The 23,831-nt window shown below is 40.4% G+C and overlaps 1 protein-coding gene across 11 annotated transcripts in view; it reads right to left on the reverse strand.

Moving 5' to 3' along the window:
* Nucleotides 1-23,831, reverse strand: part of TBC1D1 (TBC1 domain family member 1) — a 119,837-nt gene that overhangs the window by 57,831 nt on the left and 38,175 nt on the right. For 10 of the 11 annotated variants that reach the window (XM_069791906.1, XM_069791960.1, XM_069791935.1 and 7 more), the window contains 2 exons: nucleotides 7,961-8,494; nucleotides 4,903-4,992 (listed from right to left, as the gene is read on the reverse strand). In XM_069791906.1, coding sequence (XP_069648007.1) covers nucleotides 4,903-4,992; nucleotides 7,961-8,494 — 624 coding nt within the window. Of the gene's footprint in view, nucleotides 1-4,902; nucleotides 4,993-7,960; nucleotides 8,495-12,231; nucleotides 12,319-23,831 lie in introns of those variants that run through there. The other variant, XM_069791971.1, reaches the window with a different exon arrangement.

The raw sequence follows: 23,831 nt of genomic DNA on the forward strand, positions 1-23,831 counted from the left end.
ATAAGGCAGATATTGTGCTGGGAGTCTGTTATAGACCACCCAACCAGGTTGAAGAGATGGATGAATCATTCTACAAGCGGCTGGCAGTAGTCTCAGAATTGTGTGCCCTTGTCCTCATGGGGACTTTAACTTTCCAGACATCTGCTGGAAATACAACACAGCAGTGAGTAAACAATCTAGGAGGTTCCTGCAGTGTGTGGAAGATAACTTCCTGACACAGCTGGCGGGGGAGCCAACCAGGGGAGGAGCCTTGCTAGACCTACTGTTTACAAACAGGGAAGGACTGGTGGGAGGTGTGATGGTCGGGGACTGTCTTGGGCTTAGTGACCATGAAACGATAGAATTTTCAATTCTTGGGGAGGCAAGGAAGGTGGTCAGCAAAACCACCACCATGGACTTCCGGAGGTCAAACTTTGGCCTCTTGGAGGCACTGGTTGAGAGAGTCCCTTGGGAGATGGTCCTGAAGGGCAAAGGGGTCCAGGAGGGATGGACGTTCTTTAAGAAGGAAATCTTAACGGCTCAGGACCAGGCTATTCCTCTGTGCCGAAAGTCGAACCGCCAAGGAAAACAACCGGCCTGGCTGAAAGGGGAGCTTTTGCTAGGAGTCAAGAAAAAAGGGACAGTTTATCATCTCTGGAGGAAAGGGCGGGCAACTTGGGAGGAGTACAGGGATCTTGTTAGATCATACAAAGAGAAAATTAGAAAGGCAAAAGCTCAGCTAGAACTCAATCTGGCTACTATTGTAAGGGACAACAAAAAATGTTTTTACAAATATGTTAACAGTAAAAAGAATCCCAAGGAGAATATCTATCCTTTAATGGATGCAGAAGGGAACGTAGCAACCAGAGATGAGGAAAAGGCCAAGGTACTTAATGCCTTCTTTGCCTCAGTCTTTATTAGTGAGTCCAGTTATCCTCAGGGTACTCCACCCCTTGAGCTGGAAGGTAAGGATGAAGAGCAGAACATACCCCCCTTAATCCCGGAGGAAATAGTTAGTGACCTACTATGCCATCTGGACACCCACAAATCTATGGGACCCGATGGGATCCATCCAAGAGTACCGAGGGAACTGGCAGAGGTCCTTGCCAAGCCACTCTCCATCATCTATCAGCAATCCTGGTCAACAGGGGAGGTCCCAGAGGACTGGAGGCTTGCTAACGTGACACCCATTTACAAGAAGGGTCGGAGGGAGGATCCGGGGAACTACAGGCCTGTCAGCCTGACCTCAGTACCAGGGAAGATTATGGAACAGTTTGTCTTGAGAGCACTCACGTGGCAAGTCCAGGACAAGCAGGGGATCGGGCCCAGTCAGCATGGTTTTATGAAAGGCAGGTCCTGCTTGACCAACCTGATCTCCTTCTATGACCAGGTAACCTGCCTAGTGGATGAGGGGAAGGCTGTGGATGTTATCTTCCTTGACTTCAGCAAGGCCTTTGACACTGTCTCTCATGGCATACTCCTTGAGAAGCTGGCGGCTCATGGCTTGGACGAGTGTACTCTTTGCTGGGTGAAAAACTGGCTGGATGGACGAGCCCAGAGAGTTGTGGTGAATGGGGTTAAATCCAGTTGGCGGCAGGTCACAACTGGTGTTCCTCAAGGCTCAGTGTTGGGGCTGGTTCTGTTTAACATCTTTATCAATGATTTGGATGAGGGGATTGAGTGCACCCTCAGTAAGTTTGCAGATGACACCAAGTTGGGAGGCAGGGTTGATCTGCTGGAGGGTAGGAAGGCTCTACAGAGACATCTGGACAGGCTGGATTGATGGGCTGAGGCCAACTGTATGAAGCAGAACAAGGCCAAGTGCCGGGTCCTGCACTTCAGTCACAGCAACCCCATGCAGTGCTACAGGCTTGGGGAAGAGTGGCTGGAAAGCTGCCCGGCAGAGAAAGACTTGGGGGTGCTGGTCGACAGCTGGCTGAATACGAGCCAGCAGTGTGCCCAGGTGGCCAAGAAGGCCAACGGCATCCTGGCCTGTATCAGAAACAGTGTGGCCAGCAGGAGCAGGGAGGTGGTTGTTCCCCTGTACTGGGCACTGGTGAGGCCGCACCTCGAGTACTGGGTTCAGTTTTGGGCCCCTCACTACAGGAAAGACACTGAGGTGCTGGAGCGTGTCCAGAGAAGGGCAACCAAGTTAGTGAGGGGCCTGGAGCACAAGTCTTACAAGGAGCGGCTGAGGGAACTGGGGCTGTTTAGTCTAGAAAATAGGAGGCTGAGGGGAGACCTTATTGCTCTCTACAACTATCTGAAGGGGGTTGTAGTGAGGTGGGTGCTGGTCTCTTCTGTCAGGTGGCTGGAGATCGGATGAGAGGAAATGGCCTCAAGTTGAGGCAAGGGAGAATTAGGTTAGATATTAGGAAAAATTTTTTTTACTGAGAGGGTTGTCAGACACTGGAATGGGCTGCCCAGGGAAGTGGTTCAGTCACCATCACTGGAGGTATTCAAAAAGCGAGTAGATGGGGTACTTCAGGACATGGTTTAGTGGTCATGGTTGATGGTTGGACTCGATGATCTTGAAGGTCTTTTCCAACCTAAATGATTCTATGATTCTATGTTGTGTTATCATTTGAAATACTAACAATAAACCTTCAGAGCATGCCAGCTGAATGAAGAAAAATAATTTTACGTGTATCAAGACACCTGGTTTGTTGGAGTCTGACAATTACACATAGATAACAAAGGCTTTATTACACAAACATCAGGCACTGATACGCCATGAGAACAAAAAGATCAGAAGGACATTCTAATGATGCAAAGCCTGCAGCTTCTCCAACTCTAGCTTCATTGGATGTCCAGGCTAAGCATTTCAGGAGGCAGCTATGTGATTAAAGCAAGAACAGGCTGATGCAACCTGCTGACTCTCTCCCTCCATCATCCACATCAGAGATGTGTACAGAATGCGCTGAGCCCCCTCTCTAACTTTTCTCCTGAAAACCAAACTGCTACGGTGGAAGGAGCCATCTGAGATCATGGCCCTGCCCACAAAACTGCAAGGCACCAGGAGCTGGTAAATGCTCTTAGCTATTTCAGATTAGCTAATTCAGATACCATCCAGAACCACATACTTCTTTCTGCCATTATGATATCTCACTGACAGATTGGACATTCTGGAAATTAAGTACTGATTCTGATCTCCCTTATAATTTAAATCCAGTGCCTTCAAAAAAAGATTATTAAAGTTCTTGTATGATCAAGATGAGTCCATGAGATTGTTCCGTCTTCTGAAATGTGCATACTTGGGGGGAAAAGCTCTCTGTACCCCAATACCAATATTTGCCCAACTGACATAACATCTGCCCTGTAGCACATTCTTCAGACAGGAGGGGAGAATTCAATCAGAATCTCACTCCTACTGCTCCAAGGAGCACAACCATCTGCTGACCTTCAGGGCAAGTCAAAAAGTCTACCTAACTAGTTCCTGCCTAAGGAGACGTCCTAAGGGAACATAGGGATAAAGATTTTTCTGTGATCAAGGAGTTCTCTTCAAAGCTCTTGATCTGACAGCATGCAAACCACTTACATTTACTCTGAAATTTTCAGAATAGGTACCTGTATGTCTAGTGATGAAAGCTATCCTCATTAAATTAAAAAACAAAGTCACTTATAGAAAAAAAAACCAACCACCAAACCAATCCAAAAAAGCTAGAAGCAAATAACAGCAAATCATATTCCCTATATTTAAAAATGGGTAAATAAACCAATTTAAGTTTATTTATACAATTATAGTTCAAATTATTTTCTCAGATGTTTAAACCAAAATGATTTGTAACAGGTTTTAAAGGAATTATGTGATCTGAGGACTCTATCCTAATTTAATGAATTAAATTCAATTTCCCCATTAACTTAAACTGAATCAAATCTGGTACACAGACAAACTAAATACAAATAAAGCCCTGCAGGACAGAAAATGGCTAGTGAAAGACAAATCCCTGCATCCTGACACCGGTTAGTTAACAAAAGCAACTGGTCTATGAAATGTCTTTATGATCAGTCATTTCAGTCTGCAGGTTGATATTTGAGCAACTCTCACAGAAGAGTCCTCCATTCCTGTACACAGGACCCGCCAACAGTTAGTGCAGCTCACCATACAGGAGTGCTGTAATCGCCCGAGCTGCCCCATGTCCTTGATGTGACGGTGACTATTCTGCCCTCACACCACTGAGCCGCTGCAGTAGCTGAGCGTGAATCACATGCCTGTGTAACCTACGCAACGCCACTATTGCATCTTCGCACATGGAAGTTGCACCTCTTTCAAAACATCACCACTTGAAATAAGTCATTAGATAAATTGCACCCTCACCTAATCCATGCAAAATCAAAGTCAGAGCCATGAAAATGAGAGGCAGAAGGACAGGGAAGCAAACTCTGTGACATAAAGAACAGGGATTAATGTGAATGAGGAGGCTGTAAAACATGCTTACCCTCAGTGCATCACACACACTACCTCTGTGTGGCAGAGGGTTGTTTCCTTTTACACACATGCAACTTATACTCTAGAAAAAAACGTATTTTTGAAGTATTTTTCAGATAACTCTTACATATCATTTTTCTCCTTTCATTATCACTTCTTGAAAAATATGGCTCAGAGAACTCCAGATTTGCACAACTGTGAATCATGCACACTGAAATCTCAAACCAGAGCTGACCAGGGTGTTCCTTCTAGCTTGTATTATTCATCCACCACACACAGAAGTGAGTCTTTATCTCAGAAATTACAATGCAAAGCATGAGAAAAGAATGATGGTTTCACAAAATTACTGATTAACTAGCAACTTGTCAATAGCAATTACTGAAACTGCTGGGGTGAGAATCTATTCGAAATGCTAGGAGAGAGGAGAACAGGAGCATTCACAAGTGGAGAATATTTAAACAAAAAAAGAGAGAAAGAATACACTGCAATCTTACCTGAGAACAAAAGGATATTTCTTTAAAGCTTTTTTCAATTGCTACTTTTTTTGTGTCAGGACTGATAAGGTAAACTTCAGACTGGCCAATCTAAAAAGAGCAAAATAAATAGCAAGATGATAACAAGTAACATTACACTTCCTTTTGTCTTGCTATAAAAATGTTTCCTGGACATAAATCTCAAATTTTTTTCCTACCTATATATTTAGACCAATTAGTGCACTATTATCAGAGAAACAGAGAATACTGAAACAACATTGATTTGGCACTCAGAGCTCTGCACATTACCAAATTGAGATTTAGTTTCACATTTGAGACAAGAGACTGAGAATGGTGTTTAATTAGATGAGAGTAATATTATACCACAAGTAACTTACTTTGCATTGAGAAAATACACTCACATTCCCTTTTCGTATTTTCTGGAGTCTTGGCAGAACACATTCCCAAAAGCCACTTAATGAAATTGTCCTACAATTCAAACCCAAGTGTGTACCTCTACCTGTATTCCACCTAATTATTTTTTAGGGGTTTATTTATTTAAGACACACATAGCATTTAATTTAAAGGCTCTAACTCAAACTATACAAATGAGCTTACTGGAGAATATTTTCTAACTTAATTTAATCTTTAGGCCATTTGTACAGCAGTGACCCAAAAGCTGAAGCTAACTTTTGATGGGCTAAGGGCATTTTTAAGGTGCAACTATTGTTTTCAATTTTTCAGCTTCTGGCAACATCTTTGTAACATTTTAGCAGATAAAATTCAAATTTCTCATAGCTTCTAGCACATCAGGAAGTCTACTAAGGACAAGTCTCATATCAGATTTTAGGGAAGATGGGTGGAATCTGGATCCATTCATGAGCATGACTTAGACAAACCTGCTGAAGCTTCGACCACTATCAAATCCCAAAAGACACACATAAAAACATCAGCAGCACCAATATACCTATAATTTCTTAAGGAAGGGGCAAGGGGAGAATCCTGAATGTGAATGGATCAAGTGAGATGTGCCACTTCTGTGTGTCTAAGAATGGTCCTGTGCATTCACCTTCTACCTCTTCGTTCCCTCCCTGCAGCGAGAGGCTCCTTAGCTCAGTCCCACATACTCCTTTCACACTTGGTCCCAGGGCAGCAGGGATCATTTGAAGCCAGCTGAACAAGGGGAGAAAAAAAACCCCAATACATGCATTTCTCCCCATCCAGCCAAAATACAGCCAGGAGAAAAGCCTAAAAATAAAAAAAAAAACAAATCCCAAGAAATTGGCTAGGAAAGCAATTCTTCAGGAAGAGATACCAAAATCAGGACTGTCTGAACCAGGTGAGGAGAGTCAGCAGATAACCCATTTGAATATTTTTCACACCTCATACACGAACCAACCTCTGCTGCAGTCCTGGTGAAAATCCAAGAACTTTAACTGAGAAAATACAAACAAATTTTTTCCTCTGGATATAAAGTTACTTTTAAGCATTTCATGTGTAGCCACACAGAAATTGATGAGCAAAGGTGAAGACCTGCACACGTTGCATACACACCCTCCTTCAGAACCTGCTAAACACAGGGGATGGCTAACCAACAAACTCAGCTCTGCCACGAGCTGCTAGTTTGTGGATACCAGAGGCACAAACCACAGTTACTCCACTTCCTTATATTCAGCTGAATTTAGACTGGCTGAATGGCAAAAGAATAAAACTGTGCACACTAAACAATATTTTCCCAGGCAAAAAGGAACCCAAGAGAGAAAGCCAGATCAGCAGAGCCCCACAATTTGGAAATGAGCCTGTCAGCAGGCGACTGACATTATATTCAGGTTGAAGCTGCATTTGTCTTTGAGAACTATTGCATCTATTTAATATAAATTAAAAATGCACTCACTGGAGTAAGAGGATCTGGACCTAAGCAGTCCATCTATAATCTCCCTATCTCTAAAATATGTGCCATGAATTAATAATGGAGTCAGGATTTGTTTAAAAATCAGGCATTATTACAAAGGGCATCTATATTTTCTGTGTGAAATACGTGCTCAGGGGAAGAAGATAAACATGGAATTGTTTTTACTGGGGCACAGAATTTCTCTCCACCTTCTTCCACTTCTCTCTCTGATGCCAGCCTGCCACGGCTAAACAGAAGTTTTAAATCAGTTTTAAAACTACACCTCTTTCTGTGTGTTACTTTTTACAGACAGAACAGTTTGACAATCCTTCTTAAAGCAGCACTTCTCTTTCCCCCCTCCAAAAAAACTGCTGTAACTGCACCTACTCCACTCTGTTACTGCCCTTCAAAACTCCCAGCCCCAACAGCAGCTGACAGATCCAAGATGACCTTATGATAGCCAGCCATTGCAGTATCAGCTCCAGGTTTGCCTTATGTTCATAAGATACAAGATATATAAAATATGTTACATAACTTACCTATCATGAGGATTATAAGAGGAACAAATAACACATCCTTACTTGTTTCTCAGGTCTTGAAAAACACTTTTGCTGCTCACCTATCAAGGCAAAGGCATTGCTAGCCACACAAAAGCAGGACAGGAGTGGAGGCCAGTGTGGAGTAGCCTAGGAAGTTACTATACTACTCCATCATTACACAGACGTGTTGGCAGCAGCAACACCTTCATGAATTACACTGCTTACGATAAGACATAAAGTCTACTAGCCCCCAGTCATGGTTTGGTCCTCCTGCTCTCGTTACAGGTAACTCATTCACCTGGAAATTTATTTCTGCTGTTACTAGTTAGTGTAATTGTACATACCATTCTGCAGTTGCGTAACTGCCTACTAACTTGCTGTAGCTTTCTAAAAGCTGTCTTTAGAAGCCCAATGTTTCAGGTTGTGGTGTTTTAAACTATTTAATATAAACTTATTTTGACTCCGTAAGACAATTTAGACTGACTGGTAATGCTTTCCAGAGAAATAGGCAAGTTTAAGTTAAGCTCTGGTAATTGCAATTAAGTTATTAAAGAAGTAACTGCCATCTGTCAGAACATCTGCCTTGGTGTTTGCCATTCCAAACTCTAAGATGTGAAAACGCCACCAAGACCTGCAAATCTTGCTTTACCGTAAACAACATTGTCCGGTTTTCTGCAATGTCTGTTGGCTGCACAACACTGTGTCCATAGATAAGTTGACTTTTTAGGTTCAGTGAAATTGCATCTTCTTCAAAAGACCTGACAAAGCTGTTACTTCTATGGCTTCCCTCTTGCAAATCCTTCTTAAAAGCAAAGGAACGAAGCCCAGGCTGAGAAAAGGATTTCCTAATCGGCCTTTTCTCCTCCTCTTCACTGACCAAGGGCTGGAACACAGACCGCAATTTGTTGCTGAAAGAGAAGCCTCCGAAGTTATTGGCAGTTTCATGTTGTTGGGATGAGGAGTTGAAATCTGATTTTTTTGTACAACTTGCACGATTAAATTTCTCAATGCATTCATCTATGAGTGCTGGAGGTGCATTTTTATGTGCTACTGTCACCCGTCCACAGAACAACACCTCAAACTTTTTGGCAAAAGGGTCTTCAACATCTGAGAGATTATTCTGAAACTCTTCTTGACGAGCGATTTTTCCAGCTTGTCGAATAGAGCTTATAATCTCAGGCACCTACAGGAGGGGAAAAAAAAAAAATACACATTAGTATCTGGTAATTTACGACAAACAAGCTGCAACACTAAGAGGTGCTCCCTGCTGTTATTTTTCTGGAATGGCTAATTTGGTTTTGTTTTCTGCAAGACCAATTGAAGTGATCTTGTATTTGTCCAACAGACATCTTACAAAAGTTAAACACTGACTAGATGAATTGCTCATTTGTCTCCCTGCAAGGAGTTCACCATAAACAACACTTTGTCAAAAGAGCTTTGTCTTTTGTAATGTTCTGTGTTTTCAGTAAAACTTTTGCACCTGAAGGAACCAATATAATGTGACAAATTCAAACTCAAAATGAAAGATAAAAATACTTCAGAAAGCATAAGAGAAGCCACAGACTAATTAATGGGGAAAGTTATTTAATCTCTGTTATTTTTCACTCCCTTCTCTTACTCAAGCATTCATGTCATGTAGATTAATGAGTCTCTTGCAAATTTGCTTTCACCATCATAATAGCATATTACATTGTTATGGCAGTTTGAGGCTTTTTTAAACTGTAAATAGCTGTGTTTTTTAAAGAAACATATTCATTATTTTAGATTGTCATCTAGGATGGTAGAACAAAAATGAACTTCTCAAACAATATTACTTCCACATACAGTATCACTTGCAGGGCATCTGTATGAGACAGCAGTCTGCTACAGCCCACAGATGTAATTATAAACAAAACTCAAACTGCCATCTGATATGTTTTAAGTAACAGTAAATGGTAACAGCTTCTGATATGGTTATAAGGTAAATACATAACATGCATATGCTATCTGCTAAACTGCTGCGAGGCTCATGCTTGGTTACATCCCACTGCTTTGACTGGCCTAGGAGATTAAGGTTGTTCTGCAGCCTGTGCTGCTGCCATAATGACAAATGCAGGGCCACCATCTATGATTGCAACAGATAATTCTGCTGACTTTTTAATTTCCCCAAATTACTTTTGAGAAAAATCCATGCTAAGTGTGCCAGATCTCTGACAAAACAAATTTCCTCTGTCAAGCACCAGTTGGAGCTTGCTTAGTTACAAGTATTTGGTTGCGGATAGTACAGAAAGAAGTCTGGGAGCAGCAGACTAAAACAGCAGCCCAGAACCATCTGCTGTATGAGAAAAGGCATCCCTAAAACTAAAGAATGCTTCGGAGACATGACCTCTGTCTTTTTCAGACATTTCTATGGTTATCTAACGCTTAAGCATAATGCAATAATGTACATAAACCAATGCAGGAAACAGCAAAGGACTTAAAAAAAAAAAAAAGGGTTGAACAGTGAAAACTGAATGGTTATATTCTGGGTGCTCATAAAGACCTCAGTAGGATTCTTTTTACAGACAATGAAACACAGATACATAGATATGGATGGACGGATGGATAGATATACATACACACACATACAGCCAGTGGATTTAAAACAATAAGTAACAGATTACAAAATAAACAAGACTACTCAGGAAGCATTACTTCACCCTCAAGCGCAAGGCATGAGTCATCAGCTAATCACTCAGCAAAGACAACTGGGGAGAGGTAAGAAAAGCAGGGTCATGACTTCCAAAGTCTGTTCTCAGCTATGTCACGAACCAGTCAGAAAGCCTTGGGGTTGGGCAGCTTTGTGCCTAACTTCTCAATCATATACAAGAAGAACATAACAGTATAATGAATCTTTATTACTTCAGATGGTATGCATTTGCTCCACAGTGAGCTCAAGGTTCACCTCAGTTTTATTTACCTAATACTCCTTCAAAGAACCAATTTTTAGTCACGTAACATATCAGGATGACAGTGAAACATAAAACTTTATTCTACCCATACTTCAAGCTGCAACTGCTCTAGCATTTTCTAATAAACACATTTTACTTTTGTGAGAGCGTCTGGACTCACCAGCCATAGGCAATTTTACTTCTGAGTTGCCCAGAATACAGGCAGAGACCTACGATCCCACCTCTGCTTTTGCTGAGGCTGCAGAGGTGACAGCAAAGGTATTTTGTGGAAAACACTCCCTTTGTTAAAGCCAGGAACATCAGCTCTCACCCAGGCAAAGAGTGCCACTGTCTCAGCCGGGGTTAAGCTCCCCCAGCACCACACATTTCCAGCAGTGCAGGTGCTGCAAGGGTTATAGATGAGCTAAAGCGCAGACAAGGCATTAGGGATCCATCACAGAAATGCGGTTACTGAATTTGATTTCTTAAATATTTTTTGTTATCAAACACCTTGGACATTGACAAAATTGCTATTTAGCAGTAGCTGGACTTTACATACAGACAGTAGTTAAAGACATTACATCACACAGAATGAGTTTGCAGTAGTTAATAAACTTCATGTTTGAGGAGACCTAGCGGGCCTGTTGATGAAAACCAAGGGGAGTATTTATTATTTATTTTCACACATGTTAAGGCTTGAATTATGTCATTTATAAGTAACAGCTGGCTTCCATGCTACACTTACTGAAAAACACTGACAACTCTGTTTCTGCTTATAAACCTAAAAAAATTCACAGCCTGTTAATATCATTTTATTACTTCTGATTAGGCAATTGATGCAGTATTACTCTAGCAGAAGGACCAAATCACCACCTCGCTTTCCTGTGACCCTTATGTATGTTAAATATTGATCTCTTTTCATTAGTAAAGACAAGATGCCGTGATGAATGAGAAAAAAACCCACAACACATATTTCTGTGGAATTGTTCTTGGCCTGATCAAGATTTGGGCTCTTTTCATCTACCTGTACCCTTCCAGACCTTTTATGCAAGTATCTAGAAACGAAGAATTCACACACTTCTGTGTGTCCTCTGACCCTGGCTCCCTCAGCAAACAGACTTGGATGCTGAGTACATGAAGATCAAGTAAACATTAGTTCAAAAAAAAAAAACAAAAATCCAAACAAACAAAAACCTGTGTAATGTGAATAACTATATAGATATATTATTATTTCAATAATTTGAAATAATTAACAATGCAGGCTTTATGTTGGCAAATGTTTATTAACCACAGCTGGAATTTTTCCAGATTAAGCAGCATGCCACTGGGTGAACAGTAACCACATCTCTTGCAAACCTCCAGCAATTAATTAAGATGTAAACTAAATCAGGATTTATGGCTCTACAATTTGTATCAAAAAGCAGCAAGGATCAAGTTGCTCCTGAATTAAGTTAATGTTGCTTGGAGTTTCTTAAAGGTTGTGGGGTTCTTTCTGAACATAAGAAAACATCTTTTTTATTGTAAGGGCGGCCACATGCTGGCACAGGTTGCCCAGAGAGGTTGCAGAGACTCCGTCCTTGTAGATACATGAACTCTGACTGGACACAGCCCTGAGCAATCTGCTCTAGGTGACCCTGCTTTCAGCAGGGGGCTGAACTAGACGATCTCCAGAAGTCCCATCCTACCTCAGCTTGGTGACTTAGATACCAACATCTCCTATACAGACCTTTAGGTAATTGTGTCTACTCATCTGAACTTGCTAAGACAGCGGGGAGGACTGTTGCACACATGTACGATTTCTTCCTGCCGCACAAATTCTCTTTTCTAGCATACTTCTATTCCTAAGTGTTTTCTGACTTCTCAGTATAAACATGTAATTAGTGGATAAATATTATTTCTATAATCAGAAAAAAACTGCTGATGACCTAAAATTATTTCCCTAAACCCACAAAACTAAGTATAGAACAACAGTGTAAGCAACGATGAAACTTTACTAAACGCAGAACATTACCTTCTCATCACTCACTCTGGGCCAAACAGGACTGGGGAACAGAAGACACAACTGAAATGTATTAGGAAACATTTTTGCATTTAGAGTGCCTGAATTAGATACAGAAAAAGATGTATCTATAAGCATTAAAACTAACACTGGTCTGTTATGATTATTTTTTTTAAGTATACCATGTTATTTCTGCTATGATGAGAATGTTTATTTTGCAGAGACAAAGCAGGGAATTGAAACACTGAGTATTCTTGTGACTTGACTTTTGGGTAATCAAGCAAAACACAAACCAACACCTAGAACTTCCTAATGCATGTCAGTCTGTTACCAAATCATGAAAGAAGGCAGTAATTTAAGCACGCACAGGTTTGCTGCATCTGAAGAACAAGGAACAGCTCTTTCCCTTCACCAAAAGAGAAATTGCAGTTGCATTTTTTCCCCATGCTACCAGAAGTCACCCTGTAAGTTTACATACAAGCATGCAGTAAGATGTCAATGTTTTTAGCCTGTCAGTGGATTTGAGAGTAAGAAACTATTTTAATGAAAAAAGCCCAGTAACAGCTGAATGCAACAGCTGCCTTTTGGTAAACAAGACCAGACTAAAAAAAGATTCCCTGTTTCTTTAATACACAGTAGGTAGGAAAGCAAAGCATGCCACAGAAAAAGAACTGTTAACACATCAACTAGCCAGGACTAGGAAAACAAAAGCAAAAAAAGAAGTGTGATGATTATGATTTTAGGTGCTATTCAGTGTTTATACATACAGTATAAACCTACCAGTTTATACCTACCAGTCCCTTCATAAGGGTTCAGGTCAGTGAAGGGCTCAAGCACAGGCTTAACTATTTCAAGGGAGTAGGTGGTTTTGTTTAATACAAGACTGACCTGTGTTGTCAGGAACTGGTCTTATACAACAGACTCCATAAATTCTTTGACACTGAAAACCATCAGGGTCAGATCTTGAGTTGAACCTCGGAAGGTCTCACACCACCCTGGCTGGAATAGAGCCTTACAAATCTTTCACAGAGCTCTTGAAAAAAGTAGATGTTATGATTAAGTGAGTTTTGCCTACCTACTCAAGTATGAGAAGACATCTGAATTATTTTTAAGTGCTTTTACTTGCCTTTTTTTCTGACCATAGCAGGCTCAATAAAATATGTCAAGAAGTCTAACATACTGTTTGCTGTTAATACCTTTCCTTCTCTATTTTACAAGAGTGCTGCTACAGGAAAAATAGGGTCCGCAGCTATGTATCTTGGGAGAAGCCATCTAGTTGTATCAGAGCAGATAGCAATATTTTTGTCACCCATAAAGTATTTATAATCATGGAATACTTTTTTGAGACATAAACAACATATATAAAAAGATGATACAGCAAAGTAATTATATGCATTTTAAAAGACTGCATAAAATCTTTGATTTCGGTAGTTTGATGTGTACTAAAAAGCAGTTGGTCTGTTTTCAGCACACTTCTAGCAAAACAGCTGTGCAGTAATAAAACAGATCAATGCTTCCTGACCTCATCATTCCTTAAACCCACGCTAGCAGTCAACTGACTTTTTTGAACAGTTTTCTCCACTCAATGGATTTAAAGTTTGGCATTTTTAGATCTAAAGCATTTTAATTTATAGATTTCACTGGTTTTTTGGGTTTGGGTTTTTTTGGTTTTTTGGTTTTTTTTTTAAATCAAGATACTGCACAATTTCTCCTTTCAGAATCATAGAATAATTTAATTTGGATGTGCACTCTGACAGTGCAGACCACCACATAAAGCAAGGCAAACTTTCCAGTTAGATCCAACTTCAAACTTAGATGAGATGCTGGGGGCCTCATCCAGCTGAGTTCCAAGTAACCCCAATGACAAGGACCCCACAATCTCCTCTTCCCCACAGGAAGCCTACAGCTGCCAGAAAAAGAAGGGTAAAACACCATCAGCTGAGATTCTTTTGTGAGAGGTCCCGCCCCCTAGTTTAACTAAAGAATGAACTAAAAACTTCTAGCACAACACCACAGGCTTTAGTCTCTCACTGAAGTAAAAAAAGAAGTTTTAAAAGTGACAGATTTTCCTTATTCCTCAGCGTTAGTAGAAATTCAAGGTAGAAAAGAGTAACAAACTTTTCAAGTTAATTTCCATTTCAGTGAAAGACCTTTTATATTCAGATCTTATCTCAACTATCTTTACAGGTTTTTTTCTTCTATTATCTTGCTTGCTCTACAGCCTCCTACACCTCACTTTTCCCAGTCCTTAGCTTCAATTCTCATTTTCCAGATTTTCACCTCCTGACTCCTAATCAACAGTTCTATGGAGTACTTCAATTATTAGCTTTCTTCCTTTGCTACTTTTTGACTTTTATGCCTCTCACAAAGCCACTTTCAAACCAAGATTTAATTCAGAAAGAGAAGCAGAAATTTTATAGTTCCTCCAGTCCCTGTATGACGACCATCTTTTGCAATGTCCCATCAGTCTTTCTGTGCATAATGAATGCACCACAGGTAAAGCCAAAGTGAGACTCTTACCAACAGCTCCCTAAGTACTTAAGATCAGCGGGTACACAGAGAGACAGTTCACCTTTGCTCCATGACTTCATGCCTCAATCCATGATCCAAAACTTTTCTGCTGTATCCTCACTGCTCATAAAACAACTGAACTGTGCCACTCTCACCAGCTTCACCATCCACGCATGTCAGTCTAGCTCATTTCTCTCTATAGGACCTAAAAGGCACCATGTGTCTCATTTGACTGGGGAACTTGTGGATATCTTTTCAGGAAGAAGAACAAGTCAGAGCACAACCAGACAGCTGGGAGGGGTAGCCAGGCTAGCAGCCAGCAGGGCTAACCACACCACAGGTGTGCTGCTCTGGAAGGACTGTGAAACCAGACCTGCAAAGGCAAGACAGAGATGTAGTTTCAACCTTGATAAGGGAAAGCTCAATGGCTGAATAGTATCACCACAGACCTATGAAAGGAAGAACAATCACATGCATGTCTACTTGTGGGCACAGTTTGCTTAGTTAGGTTTGAATGGGCATTATACAGAGAATGGGATAAGTGAAGGTGATGGGGCTAAGGCTCTAATTTTGCAGGGACATATGTAAGAAGCTGATGAACAAGAGTGCACTAAAATTCAAAGAATATTCTGTCTGGGGCAGAGGAGAGTCATCTGTTTAAATCCAGTTCTTTTTGACTTGGAGCATGGTGGACGAGTGACACTAGCATCCTCCGAGATGACTCTGACACAGTGAGCACAGAGAGTGGAGCTCCACATAGCCAACACATACTCTTACAGTTTACACATTATCATAAAAAGCCATAAAGGTGACTAGACTTCTCACATAGGTTAAGTGCTGCCTCCAGAAGATTGCTAAGTAATGCAGATTGATGCCACAAGTATGTATGCCACTTTCACAGCATCACATTCCTTTTAATATTACAGACAAATCTCAGCTTGAGAACCTTCCTCATTACTCCTCAGCGAGATGGAAGAAGTTACACTTTTTGCAAAGTCATGTGAGTTGGAGAGCACTCCATGCAATTTTAAGAGGCACAAAAAGGTTTTCTTTCCTTCCTGAAAAAACAGTATTTGCAAAATCTGTTTATAGATTATTGTAAACAAGTTCAGAAATAGAATATAATTGTACTTGGTGTTCTAGTGAAGTTGGACTGCTGTATTTTGTGGTGGTGCTTCCTCTCTGAGAGATGCATCGTGTTGCTGATACACTTCAAGGTTTTCTTTCACATGCTCTCAAGACATACCTTACTTGAAGCCCAAAATACAACAAAACCTGGCTACTCTCCATAAATAAACCACCATGTCTCAGATTGCTGCTTACTTTTGGACCCCTCCCCATGCAAATGCATGATCCAAAAACAAACCGCAGCTGACGGAAGGCCCCTGCGGGCTTTTAGTGGACCTCCGAACGCAACAGCACCTGACTGGCTCTGAAAGGGGTATTCCTACTGTCATGGTTTAACCCCAGCCAGCAACTAAGCACCACGCAGCCGCTCATTCACTTCCCCCCCCACCCAGTGGGATGGGGGAGAAAATCGGGAAAAGAAGTAAAACTCGTGGGTGGAGATAAGAATGGTTTAATAGAACAGAAAAGAAGAAATTAATAATGATAACACTAATAAAATGACAGCAGTAATAATAAAAGGATTGGAATATACAAATTATGCACAGTGCAATTGCTCACCACTCGCCAATTGACACCCAGTTAATTCCTGAGCAGCGATCCACCCCCCAGGCCAACTCCTTCCAGTTTCTATACTGGCCATGACATCACATGGTATGGAATACCCCTTTGGCCAGTTTGGGTCAGCTGCCCTGGCTGTGTCCCCTCCCAACTTCTTGTGCCCCTCCAGCCTTCTTACTGGCTGGGCATGAGAAGCTGAAAAATCCTTGACTCTAGTCTAAACACTACCAAGCAACAACTGAAAACATCAGTGTTATCAACATTCTTCTCAAACTGAACCCAAAACATAACACTATACCAGGTACTAGGAAGACAATTAACTCTATCCCAGCTGAAACCAGGACAGTTCACTAATTCATTTTTTGCCAGCCCCCTTCTGTCCTTATGACACAAAGCATTTCTTTTCATCTTGTACTGCTTCATGAGCTCCTCCATTCAGTACCATAAACTTTCAAGCAACAAATGTGAAATAAAGCAAGTCGACAGATATTTCAAATAGATTAACATCTTCATAGTGTTATCTTCATTTTTTGTTTCAAAGTTTTCTTTTCACAAAATTTCACAAATGAAAACAGCACTTGAAGACATAACAGTAGTTGCTGGTCATACCTGCAGGATTCCTGGCTCACATTTTACAAGATGACTGTTGAACAAGGAGGGAATACCCGTTGTAAAGTAATAGCTAGAAACACCTGTGCTCATTCATTATCAACAGAGATTAAATCCTTTTTTTTTGGGGGGGGGGGGGGGGGGGTGTAGTAGAACTGCAAGCAGCTCCCTTCACAGGGTTGAAATGGGCCTGGGGCCGAGTTGGAGGCTATGAGGTAGGAAACAGAAGGAAGCCTATTATTAGATAGTTATAAATGGAAAAAGACAGCAATGGCATTTGAAAGCTTTCAGGACAAGGGGGTTTTTTCCTTGTTTTGTTTTTTTGGGGGGGGTGTCGTTTGTGGTTTTGTTTGGGTTTTTTTTTAACTGAAAGGCAGTAATAGGATTTAAAACAGAAAATAAATTACTAAGAACATTTGGGGGAAAAAAGTTATTTATCAGATTAACTTCCATTTGTACAATGGGAGACAGGCTCTCTCCCAGTCTCCTTTGCTCTCAGGCTTCTGTGACAGTTATCAAACTTGCTACAACTGCAAAACAGGGTCTAGCAAAACAGAAGTGAATATAACTTCTTTTAAAATGATATAAAGCCTGAAATTGGATATCGCTAAAAAGGACAGAACAACTCCAAACAAGAAGGGAAGAAAACTCCATTTGCGATCTGTGTCCTTGTTACAACTGAAGTTATTTCTGATATAACCTTCCTAGACAGCTGATCCCCTTCCCCACAAAAAAAAAAATTTTTGAGGTTTTCACAGGGTGGGGGGAATAATCCTATCAATGTTTTTGATTGACATGATGTACGAAGTTAGCTCTGCCTGCAGTAGAATAAAACACTATCTCTCTTACTCTCACAACACAGTAAAACTTCCTGGGGAAAGGGACAGCCCCACGGTCCTTCTCCCTAGAACTGCTGGCGGGGGCAGGGGGACAGATGACGTTTTTCACCAGAAGAATCTTACTCAAACATTAAACTTATAAAGGCCCCAAGCAAACTGGACTGCAGAAGCTGATCACCTTTTTCCAGCATTCTGCCTGACTGCTATAAAATGCTGATAAACTCATTTGCTTGTGGATGAGCCCATATTTGCTGCTTTGTCATGTAGTAGTAGATTTCAGCTGCCTCAGGTCAACTCACAGAAGAACAGGATGGGAAAGTAATGGTTAAACATCCCATGAAAACTACCCTGACTTCTGCTTAAGAAAAGCAGTTATTTAGTTCACCAGTTTTAGTCCTTTTTGGGTGTAAAACAAATGGTTTTTCATGTCTAGGGGCTTTTTGAGTTATGGTAGTTTTTTTCCTAAGGTAGGCCTTCTAGCGATGGCTTCTCATCAGAAGGTCTAATGGGATTATTCCAACTTGTCAATTAACTACATACTTCTATGAAATCCACACCTGTAGTTGATATTAGTTTGTATTCATACTTTTTTCCTAAAATACATTGTAAACCACCCAAAATAACAATGTATTTATTTCTGAAAATTAACTTCCTTTGAACATAAGGTGTTTGCCAGCTTTTGATTCCTACATGAACAGTCATCCTAGGAATACTGACACATTTTATGGTACTGACATAGGTTAATTTAAAGTTTTATAAAGTTAAAGTTTAATGCTACTGATTGTTACCAGGCATTCCTAATGTACAGTGCATTCAATATAATGGAAGGGGAGGAAGAACAATACACCTGAAGAGCCTTCAACTTCTAGCAAAACCCTTATTACATAAGAAGCATATAGGGAAATTGTTAACAGCCTATAGAATTAGACTGTACTTTGAAACAAATGACTCGCAGAAAGCTTACTGACCTCCTGTGATTCACTATGGATTATTTACACTAAAACATTTATCATGTGATTTGAATTAAAACTATTGAGCTTTTTGTGAAGAAATTTAGCTACAATAGAATAGGTCGTGTTTTAACTCTCTTGGAAACAGTTGCTAAACTGTTATCAAGGACAGCGCAAAACTCATTGCTTTCCTTAGGATATTTTGCATTTGCTGGAAGCTATCACTGCAATGTTGTTGGGCAGAAAAGGGAAGAGCAAGCTGTTTACTCAAGATCCCCTCCATTAAGATATAGCCAGATCACACTAGGGAATTGCCAATTTTTCCTCCAAAGAGTCAAGGATCATTGTCCTAAAGTCAATCCTTCCAATTCTTGCTGATGATAGACGAATTAGACCCTGCTTCCCTGCTGTTAAGAGATAAAGCTCTCTTAAAATTTTACAGTAGGTGAAAAGTTCGACTTCTCTGTATTCTGTATTCTATTCTTCCTCTCAAATCTTGCAAGAAAAAAGAAAGAGCTTGGAAAAAGATGTTTTTGTAGAGTGGTTGTTCCATAAATCTTTACATCAGCTGTCTCTGAAAGTCACTGTAAGAGACCCAGTATGTCTGCACTAAGTACATAAGCGTGCTAGAAAAGTGAAGAGAGAAAGGAAAAACAGATGGGATACTAGATATCTGAAAAAGTTATTTAACAATGTATTCAGAGGACGATGATCAGTGTGGAAAACACACTGTTCGCTTACGGACTGCCTGCAAGACAGCGTTTCACTGCAAATGCCGTCATGGACGGCAGGAAAGCATCAGCTGCAGAGCAGGGTTATAGACTAACTATCCTATGTCTGGCAGACCTGCAATACCATCCTACACAGCACTACTTCACTTGTCTGTGCTTTTGGTCATCTTAACCAGTTCTCATTTCTTCAATAAATGTTGGCATCTTCATTGGCTGTTCTCTCATTACTTTAACTCTTACAGGGCAACCAAGCATGCTCCTTGTGTTGGCAGTCAATAGTGAATTTGCATGTCCTAACACAAAACCCAAGATGTCACTATCCTTTTCAGATAAAGCTGCACATTCAGTCCTAAATAGAGAAGAGTTGTCATAACATAGGTAAAAGGCACCATCAATACAAATGGAGCTATGGGATCACTCCTGAAAGCCATCTCAGAGCCAAGCCAAGGTGCCACGCTAGAAATACCTAAGAACAAGAAGCCAGAAGAGAAGTTTTAGCCGTGCCTCCAGATTATGAAAATGCCATGATGGTTCTCCCTTCTGACAAAAATTCTCATGTTTATGTCCTGTACCAAATTCACTACAGACCTTCAATGGCAGATCTCTAGATCTGCAGCCTGTGCCAACAACTTTATTTTGGTCATCTCAGTTCAGCACTATTACCTGGCCTATGCAGGTGCTGCTTAATTGATCTCAGAAGCAGTGCTCATCTAGGAAAACCCTAGTAACTAAAGACTAACAGCTGAAATTCATCCTTCTGTTCCTTCCCCATTAGCCATACTACAGTCTTATCAACAATTCTATAAAGCTGCAGTCAGATCATTCACATGCATCATGTGGTTTATTTAAATAAATGCCATAATAACAGCAACCAGTATCCAAGTCCTACATGATGCCTGACAGGAGTTTGGAAATACTAATGATGCAACTGATGAACAACAAGACAAGAAATTCAAGGAACTTCATTAATTTAAGTCTCAGTCTCAAATTTCTTCTTATTCCTGTGTAAGAAAGCAATCCAGGAAAGAAAAGCAAAAAAAAAAAAAAACCAAAAAAAGAAAATCACAGCATGGAAAAGACAGTGCCAGACTGCTTGAAAATGGAAGTTAGTCTCAAGAATCTTGAGATATTTGCTAAAATAGTAATGATGCTCTTCCATCACTACAGAGCAAGCTAGCTGTACCAATGGGAAACAAAAAATTAGAAATCACCAAACAGACCTAGCCTCAGAGCCTTTCCAAATGAAGCGTCTGCATGATAGTACAAAATATGGAGAAATGTAATCAGTTAAAAAAAGATTCCAGTAAGAGTGTATACGAAGACTTTCAATAACACATTGGCCCATGATCATGAGCATTTCTGGAGCTCCTACCATTTATTTGTATTACCACTTAATAAATATCAAATTTGATCCACATCGTACTTTATTCAGCCACAAATTATAACAATACAAACACAAAAATTCAGAATCTGTTCTCTTTTCAGTGTTATGAAATTGCTATTTTAAGCCTACTCAGGCTCTTCCAACAGTAAATATTCCGTTATTCCTTTTTGTTCTTCCACTCTCCCCCACAAGTTAAGGCTGGGTTTCTTTAGATAATGGTAAATCAGACTGACAACTACCAAACACTAAATTGCAGCTAAGCTGGACAATTCACACTGTCACACCCCTTTCCCAGTGACTGAATTCTGACCTTCACAATATTTCTGAAGTATTCCATATTTAAACCCTTACTTGCCGAGGAAACCCAAAAGGGAGTGGTGAGTATTCAACATTTCTAAAACACAGATGTCACAGAATTACAGGATCTTCACAAGAAGCTGGAGGGGGATACAAGGATGATGCTCTATGGGAGACACTAACAGACTAGCTGAAGGAAAAAAAGATTACAAGAAAAGACTCCTTTTAAAGCCAGCTTTCACCCCCCCCCCCCCCAAATTATGTCAGCACTAGGGACTGCTGGTATTTCAGCCACACCTACTATACAAGTAGACTGGGCCTTTTTGTATTGTTTTTTTAAACATATGTGAAAGCATTACTGAATCTTTAGAAATGACAGAGAAAAAGTGCTGTCTGAATTATAACAACCTACAATAAATAAATCTGTATATGATTCTGCACTTCATAAGCAAAACATAGCATCAGCTCCATGAACTGTGTTCGCATATAAAAGAACATTTTTCTTAAGTCTACAAAAGTCAGCCTCTGATGACTGTATGTCAAATGGAAGTGTCAATCACTTCCACAGAACACTAAATCCTACAGGTTATATTCCAGCTGGACTTACCCAAAATCTGAAATTCCACACGTATTTTTGGTTCAGATTCTGGGTAACTCCCATGAGAGTTTTAAAGACAGGCCTCTTGTACATAATCGTCTAAAACTCCAAAGCACTTCTACAAATCTCCTTTTCCATGGTTTGCATTTGAGGGGACTGGAAGCTATAAAAAGGTCCAAAGAAACAAAACCAGCATGAAACATTTAGTGTTAACCATCCAAATTTCCATGACAACAGCTTCAGTGAGCTCACCTCATTGGTACTATAGCAGCAGACCAACGGTCCAGTACACGTAGAGAGGCAACTGTTAAAATCTAATAAAAGTAAGGTATTGGGTTACAGAGCTCTTTGAAATAAACACACAAAACCCCCAAAATGTTTGATTGAAAAAGAAAGGGGCTGTTTAGTTTAGCTCAGCTTTGCCATTTTCAGTAGCTGGGAGTGTGCCTTTGTAACTATGCACAAGTAGTCTCTTCTCCCCAAACCTGCAATTTCACAGATTATCTGTACCTGAAAATCCTGTCTGGTTACTGCATATCAAAGGTTCCCCCGGAAAAAACATATGTTTTTGATTACAGTGACAATGCTGTAAAGGTACAAAGAGAAGCATCCATATGTCCAAAGACAGCAACTTGTGAGGTGGGAAGAAGCTTCCAGCTGTTTCACCCAAGATGAATTTTTGTTTTGTTTTTTAAATGTGACCATCAACATGTGTGCTTACATGCACACTGCCCTGAGAATGGAAGGCAATACATGTTTCTACTATCTCTTCACAGTGCTTCAGTTAGTGACAGACAGTACTCTAGCTCACAGAAACTCTGGACAACCTCTTCAGGCCTGAAATTCTCACAAAGCAGTAGCCAAAAAGTTAACATCCCAATAAAAAAAAAAAAAAAAAAAATCCTCTGAGGGGCCCCCATTCCTTGCATCAGGGACAGCTACTGGAAAACTGTGCGTATGCTGTTTTTCCAGCTTCTCTAACTGGATTCTCAAGTATTATGTAGGTACAACTACTTCACTATTTTAATTTGGACCAGGAACATGTTTGACAGTGGATTATCCCAATCTACTTCTTGTGTGATGGACTGCATTGTGGAGCTGTCTCGAAGTGCCTGAACTGACATCCATTTAAATAGAACTTAACCTTCATTTTGTGATGCATTTCACTGCAAACAGGCATTCAGTTCACAGCACCAAATTGGGGCTAGTCCAAAGTAAAACCCACTTCCCTGAACCAGGTACACAAGCCGTCCTTGGCACCAGCTGTTTCCCTTAAACAATCTGTTACTGTATGCTACTTGCTAACATAGATGCAACCTACAGGTGATTTCATCCAGGCTAATAACTGCAGCTTTCACACACCTGGCCAGCTGATCCAGGAATACTGGCCTGGCCTTTCAGGAACTTGCAGATAGAAAAGAAAAAGAGGTAGCAGAAATCCAGTTGCTACGCTCTAGTCCACCTCCACACAGTAAAAGTGCCTGAACCTCTCTCTTGCTTCTCAGTCAGCAAACTGTGTTTTTCAGAAAGACTTTACTTTCAATCTCTCCTATTAAAATTTTATATTTATGCATTCGTTAATCTCATGATTTGTTATTGTAACTTGATTAAAAAGTAAGAATAACTGAAAACAATTCAGATACAAGTCAGTACAAATAACTCAGTAATAAAACCAATACACAGTGGTTAATGACATTCCTTGCCTCAGCTTCTGCTCTCTGAGTTCCAGCTGCTCTTCCCAGCTCTACCACCTCACTTCCCCATGCAAATTACTAAGCAAGCTCCTATTTGGGCATGTCTCTTAACATATTTCATATATCTTTACTGATACATAAAATACTAACAAAACCAACGCTGAGATTTTTTTTTTTCCTCAGTCACTGCCATCCATGAGTATTTCAGCTTGAACAGTTGAGCTGTAAAGGCTTCTAATTTAAAAAAAAAAAAAATTATAGCCAAGCTGTAATTCAATTAACAGTGTTTCTGTTGAAGATTTACTTGCTAAGT

This window comes from Haliaeetus albicilla, chromosome 1 (genome assembly GCF_947461875.1).
Source record: "Haliaeetus albicilla chromosome 1, bHalAlb1.1, whole genome shotgun sequence".
Classification (NCBI taxonomy): Eukaryota; Metazoa; Chordata; class Aves; order Accipitriformes; family Accipitridae; genus Haliaeetus; species Haliaeetus albicilla.